At 35.9% G+C, this 7,372-nt stretch overlaps 1 protein-coding gene across 1 annotated transcript; it reads right to left on the reverse strand.

The window, feature by feature from the left end:
- Positions 1-5,452: 5,452 nt before the first annotated feature.
- Positions 5,453-6,230, reverse strand: LOC146934754 (Disease resistance-responsive (dirigent-like protein) family protein). Its single transcript, XM_085706675.1, has one exon. It carries the CDS (start codon positions 6,026-6,028, stop codon positions 5,486-5,488), a length of 543 nt encoding a protein of 180 aa, XP_085562801.1. The 5' UTR covers positions 6,029-6,230; the 3' UTR covers positions 5,453-5,485.
- Between the last annotated feature and the right edge of the window lie 1,142 nt (positions 6,231-7,372).

Below are 7,372 nucleotides of genomic sequence, written 5' to 3' on the forward strand. Positions count from 1 at the left end.
CCTAATATTAGTGAAAGATAGTCTCACCCTTACCTTAGATAGTTTTTTCTGAAATCAAAGCAGCGTTCTTCGTTCCTAAGGTTTTCTCTCTCTCTCTCTGAGTTCTCCTCTTTCTCCTCTTTCTCCAAAAAGCGGTTTAACGTAAAAACTCTTTCTAACCTAAGCTTCCTTATTTATAATACTAATCACTCTTCCTAAATCTATTTAGGCCCAATAACTTATTCTTCCTTCTATTCTAACCTCCAATTCTACTTACACTAATAATTCTCATATTCTAATAATTAATAGAATAATGCCACAAAATAAAATACTGACACCTCATATATATAAATAAATCACATAAATAGACTCTAACTTAATAAAAATAATTAAATAAAAAGGAGGGCGTTACACGCACCCTGCAAGCCTACCAAAAATACCCTTGCGCAAGTTAACTTGCGCAAGTGTTAATTGTTACGCAAGTTAACTAACGCTGCGTGAGTTAACATGCGTAGCGTTAGTTAACTCACGCTGCGTGCTTTCTTAAACAAGGCAGAGCACCTCATTTCCTCATTTCTCATATAAAATCTCAAAAAATCCCAAAAATCTCTCTCAAATCACCCAACTCCAAAATTCCTTCAAGTTCAAATCAAACAACACTCCAATAACAAGTAAGTTCTCATGATCAAACACCATTGACCTTTTATGTTTGCATGTTAGATTTTTTCTCTTAAATTAGAAATTTTTTAGATTTATAGTTTGTTTAAATTTTGGTGTTTTTGGAAGGAAATCATACAATGTTAGGATGTAAATGACTTGTGTTGCTTAAAATGTTTAGATGTTTGCATGTTTATGTTGATTTTGTATAGAATTTTTTTTAGAATTAGGGTTTGTTTAAATTTTGATTTTTTTTGCAAAATATGATACAATGTTACATGCAAATGAGTAATATACATGCAAATGAGTAATATTGCTTAATTATTTAGATGTTTGCATGTTTATGTTGTAGTTATCATTTTTAGGGTTTATGTATAATATGCACACCAAGTGTTTGATTAAATGTTTGAATGAGTTTTCATTGATTATTTTTAATTTCTATGTGTGTAGATTTGAAGCAATGGCCGGGTGGATCGACGTTCATGCAAAATTCAACGGCGGAGAAACTCAGAGGTTGAAGGTTCGGTGCCTTGATGTAGCGTTAAGAGGTCTCAAGGATCAATTGAATGAATTCTACCAAGGAGTCAACCCCATAGACACAAGGAGGATGCAAAATATTCTGTATAAATGTCCAAAGCTCGACGAGGGGAGCGTATCATTCACTTGGGTGGAGTTAAAGAACGACGAACACGTGACGAGCATGTTTTGGGAGCACACCAAGTTCCAGTGGATCGATATGCGGGTGACGTTGCTGAGATCAACTGAAGATATCATCAACAGCTTGATTCCGCCAGAAGATCGTCATTAGTTAGGGTAAGGTGCATTCAAACTACAACATTTGTCTCACCTCTGAAATGGGGTGATTCAAACTTGCTAAACGGCGAGGACTCAAGCATTTCGCTCCGCGTTCATGTTTTTCCTTTGAAAAGATTAAATTTTTGTTAGGCTTGCTTAGATGATGGTATTAAGTGTCAAGGAATGGACCTCATTTCGTTGGCACTTGAATACCATCATCTAAATCAAGCCTGACAAAAATTTATTCTTTTCAAAGGAAAGCATGAATGCGGAGCGAAATGCTTGAGTCCTGTTGTTTGGCAAGTTTGAATTTACCCCATTTCAGAGGTAAGACAATTGTTGTAGTTGGAATGCACATTCCAACTACAACAATTGTCTTCCTTTGGATGGGGTCATTCAAACTAGTTAAATGGAAGGACACCGGCATTCGTCCAGGAGTGTTTTTGTTCCATTCTAAATGTTAATTTTTTGTTGGCTTCGTTTAAATGATGGTATCGAAGTGTCAAGGTCTGGACCTCATTCCGTTGGCACTTAGATACTATCATTTTAAACCAAGACCAACAAGAATTTAACATTTGGAATGGAATAAAAGCACTTCTGGACGAATGCTGGAGTCCTGCTGTTTAGCTAGTTTGAATTGACCCCATTCAAAGGTAAGATAATTGTTGTAGTTGGAAGGTACATTTCCGAATGTAATGTAATGATAGTTGACGTACATATCTTTTACGTAATGTAATGTAATGATACCACAATGTAATGTAACGTAGATGAAATTATATCTAAATAAAATTGTCTAAGAATTAATGTTGAAGATGGGTTTTCCGACTCTTTGGCGTAAATGGATAAAGGAGTGCATAGGAACGGCTACAGCTTCAGTATTGGTAAATGGATCACCGACGGATGAGTTTTCTTTGCATAGGGGGTTGAGGCAGGGTGATCCTCTCTCGCCTTTCTTATTTTTGTTAGCTGCAGAGGGGTTTCATGTGCTGATGGAATCCTTGGCTAGAAACAATCTCTTTTCTGGCTATAAGGTGGGCAGTAATGATGCAATGGTTGTTTCTCATCTTCAATTTGCAGATGATACGTTAATTTTGGGAGAAAAATCATGGGCTAACATCAGAGCTATGCGTGCCGTTCTTTTTCTTTTTGAAGCCTTGTCTGGGTTGAAAGTGAATTTTTCTAAGAGCCTTTTGGTTGGTGTGAATGTATCTGCCTCTTGGTTGTCAGAACCAGCAATGGTGTTGAACTGTAAAGTTGGTTCTATCCCTTTTGTGTATTTGGGGTTGCCAATTGGTGGTAACGCACGTCGGTTGTCTTTTTGGGATCCTATTATTAACCGTATTAAAGCTAGACTGACAGGTTGGTATTCGAAACATCTTTCATTGGGTGGTCGTCTGGTTTTGCTGAAGTCTGTCCTGTCGTCTCTGCCTGTTTATGCTCTCTCCTTTTTCAAGGCTCCGTCAGGTATCATTTCGTCTATCGAATCTTTATTTAATTATTTTTTCTGGGGGGGGAGTAATGACCACAGGAAAATTTCATGGGTGGATTGGAAATCTGTTTGTAGGAGTAAGGAGGTTGGTGGTTTGGGTAAGGAGTATTAGGGAGTTTAATATTGCTCTATTAGGGAAGTGGTGTTGGCGGTTGCTGGCAGAGAGGGAGACGTTATGGTTTAAGGTGTTGTCGGCTCGGTATGGGGTCGAAGGTGGTCGATTGTTGAGTGGTGGTCGTGAGTCATCCTTGTGGTGGCGTGATATCCATGACTTATGTAGGGAGGAGTGGTTTAGCGATCATGTTAGTCGCTCGGTGGGGGATGGGAAAACCACGTGCTTTTGGACTGATGTGTGGCTTGGGAGGGTGTCATTTAGTGTCAGGTATAGCAGGTTATATGACTTGACGGTGCTTAAGGGGGAGTCAGTGTTTCAGTTGAGTCAGTTAGGGTGGGGGGAGAATGGTGGGGCCTGGAGTTGGAGGCGGAGGTTGTTTGCGTGGGAGGAGGAGTTGGTGAGGGAACTTATTTTACTACTCGGTAACGTTACTTTGCAGGTTAATAAGGTTGATCGTTGGTTATGGAACTTGGAAAACTCAAAATCATTTACAGTTCGTAGTGCTTATAACTATTTAACTGCACAAATTCTGACTGATACTTTGGTGCCCGTTGCTTCACTTTGGCACAAGGATATGCCCTTAAAGGTTGTGTTGTTTGCGTGGCGTCTGTTTCGGGATAGGTTGCCCACAAAGGACAACCTTTTCCGTCGTGGTGTTATTGATCAAAATTCTTTGGAGTGTGCGGCTGTCTGTGGCTCCGTCGAGTCATCTGCTCATTTGTTATTACATTGCAATGTTTTTGGCTCTGTCTGGTATCTTATTTATAACTGGTTGGGTATAATTGTGGTAGCTCCTCAGCTTTTGTCAGAGCATTTTATTCAATTCAGCTTTATTGGTGGTTACTCAAAGGTTAAACAATCAATCTTACAGGTAATCTGGTTTGCTACAGTTTGGGAGATCTGGAAAGAAAGAAATAACAGGCTTTTTATAGATAAAACATGTTCGGTTCTTCAGGTGTCTGACAAGATTAAGTCCCTCACGTTTATGTGGTTGAAGATGAGGTTTACCAATCTTTCCTTCAACCTTCATGGATGGTGGCTTAGTCCGTTCACCATGTTGGGCATAGGCTAATTGTTATTTCTGTTTTGCTTTTTTCATGTTTATGTAAATATTGATTGAACCTTGTTGTTTCTTCCTAAGTACACCTTGTGCTAAGAGAGACACTTTTTGGTGGTAATATATTTCATTTTAGCTTCTTCAAAAAAAAAAAAAAACTTATCGAATTTATTTATTCAAAACGCCAATGCAAATATTTATTTGAATTCACGCTGTCGCAATATTTATTTGAATTCACGCTGTCGCAATATTTATTTGAATTCACGCTGTCGCAATATTTGTTCGAATTTTATTGAAATTTATTTTATTGACTTTATTCTTCTAATTTATTTTATTGAATTCACGCTATCGCAATTTTATTGACTTTATTATAAAAAATATATTGCGTTAATTAAATCACATTGTGTGACTTAACTCACGCATCATATAAGCTGTGCGTGACTTAAGTCACGCACGTTATAAGCACTGCGCAAGTTAACTTGCGTAAATTAGCCGGTTCTAAAAACTGAGGCACAAACGTTTCTTGGATGGTAGTCAATGGTCTTCAATGGTTTTTGCACGTTTTCCTTCACATTTGACCACGTTTTTTGACTCATTAATTGCTATATACCTCATACCCCCTATAAAAACCCTCACATGCTTCCTCTTTTCCTCACATTTTATCATCCCACTCTTTCTCTTCTTCTTGCTCTGCTTCTTTGTTTCTTATTAGTTTCTAGGGTGGTTATACCGCTTTAGGTATATACCAGTGGCTTCTGGGGGAAGTAGTGGTCGGTCCGGTCGGGAAAAGGGCATCTTGATGTCGTTTTTCCCAGGCGCAAAGATACTTCAAATAAAGCCTTGCTGCTTCTATTTATATGCACTCTATCACTCGTGAACCTTTAACTTGGTCGATGTGGGACAAATACAAGTCCGAGTTTCAACTTTCAATACACGCAAGTCTCAAAAAATCGGGAAATACTTCAGTGACTTTGAAATGGTGCCATTGGTGCCATAGCAGAGATCCTGGCCATTGATGTGTGTGGGTCCGCGTGGGGATGTGTGTGTGATGTGTGTGTGTGGTGGAGATGGAATTGGATGGTGCCATTGGTGCCATTAATGGCACCAAAGTGGAACCCCAAAAAACCTATGCATCGAATCACCGAAACTGAATACAATAAAAATACAGTACTTGATAAACTATTGCAACATATTATTATTGACCTATATATATATATATATATATATATATATATATATATATATATATATATATATATATATATATATATATATATAGCTTCACGAAGATTCAATCTTGTATGTTAGTAGAATTTTAAAAACTCTTCTGATATGATAAGAAAGAATCATGAAGCAAAAATGAAGTAAAAAACTAAAAACTTTGGTTCATCATTCATAGTAACTTTGTTGAATGATTTGGGAATTCAAGCTGAAGTTTTACATGATAAGTTATAGCTTCATCACTTGTCTGTTCATCTGTTTGAGTAAAAACTGCAACACCATGAACAAATGCAAACGAACCTGTTCCTCCTACCACCCTGAATTCTTCTGTGTCTTTATGAGCAACTTTGATTGCTTGCACACTCAAGCTACCTGAATGATCTGGAGTATCAAAAGTAAGATACAAAACATTGAATTCTGATTGCTGAAACTGTTCCACGGGGATTATGAAACCTTGTGCTTTTCCTACAACCTTTGATGTGTTCTCTGGTCCCTCCGTAAGTACGCGGTGAAAGACGAATGCACCAGCATCTTCTCTTGGTATAGCATGTGTATTTGAGGTTGTTATGTTTTGAGGTTGTTGAATGTAAAGGGATAGATCAAGCCATGGTCTGGAATGGATCTTTTTATGTGAAACAGGTGATACCAAAGCTAAAACAATCACTGCTATTGTTGCTAGAGAAACTGCAGTAAAAAATATGATCCTTGACAACATTATGTGATGTTTTTAACTTAATCAGAGAGAATTTAAGATTTTTGTTCTTTATTATAAGATTTGAGAGATCAAATCACTACATTTTTGTCCCTTTTAAATTGAATGTTTCATCATGTTTAAATCAAAAGTTGTTAGCTACCTAAACCATTTTGCATTTCATTACCTAAACCATTATAATTTGAACATTTGTTTTCAATATCATTGGATTGAGATCAACTAGAACACCAAATTCAATTAAAAAAACAAACATTATAATAATTGAAGTCTATAGGGACAATTTCTTAGTCACTATCAGCATGTACCAATTATTGCATGTTGTAAGTTCTTGCCAAAAGTACTACATGAAAGAAGGAGTAAATTAATATCCAATTTGAATGCAATTAGTGTATATCTAGGAAAGATTCCCACAACAAAGTAATATAATTTAGACCCACAATAACATGCAACGTCCTTACTCATGATTTTTTTCTCACAAAAATGGCCACAACAAGCATAGTCCTTATGCCTTTTTTCCTTTTTTAAAACAGAAAAAGGACAATGCATAGTGAGATTGACATTGAAAGCACAACTACTTGCATTGCAGTATCAAGGTGATCATAAAACGCCACAACAAATGGATGAAGTGAATATAATTGAATGAACTATTGATTGGTAAGTAGTCAGTCAGTACTATAGCAAGTACACAAGAACGTGCACATAATAACATGCAAGTACCATCCTTGCTCAATGACACTTATTTTCTAATTAGTTTTTTTTTTTTTTTGGCTTATCTGTTAATTAGCTCCGTCGATATTATAAGTTAAATATAATTTTTTTTATATTCATCGAATAATAAATGTATCTTATCTATATTATAGATGAGATACATTAGTTATTCAATGAACCTAATTTTTTTTTTCTTATTATAGTTATTGGATAAATTTAAAAGAACAAATGAACATATCTTTTTTTTTTAAGGAATATCATATTTTATTTTTATAAGTTCATCCAAAAATTTATGTAATTTAGAAATTGAATAAATGCAAGCAAACTCTAAAAAATATCTTAAAATTCAAGGAAATTACGTTGGGATATTGACTTTATATATCATCCAAACTTTCAAAGTAATTTTAATTCTCATTAATTTAATCCAAATTTTTATGGTGACATTGATGGATGATTTGATCATCAAGTAAAAGTCGTTGGCCTGTTAAATAATTTTTAGTCAACCAGACACTATGTTGGTCTTATTCCTAGACCTTATTATAACAGATCCATCAACCATTCCAATTGGACACTAAAACTGATCGTTAGTTGAGTTGTTTATAGTGAGTTACATTTGGAGGAAAAACAAGCTTTTATCAT

Source organism: Medicago sativa, chromosome 4, assembly GCF_051527215.1.
Source record: "Medicago sativa cultivar Bolivia chromosome 4, Bolivia_mono, whole genome shotgun sequence".
In the NCBI taxonomy this organism is placed as follows: domain Eukaryota; kingdom Viridiplantae; phylum Streptophyta; class Magnoliopsida; order Fabales; family Fabaceae; genus Medicago; species Medicago sativa.

What these genes read in the sequence shown, in the direction of transcription:
- LOC146934754 (XM_085706675.1), bottom strand. Translation starts at nt 6,028, where the DNA reads ATGTTGTCAAGGATCATATTTTTTACTGCAGTTTCTCTAGCAACAATA.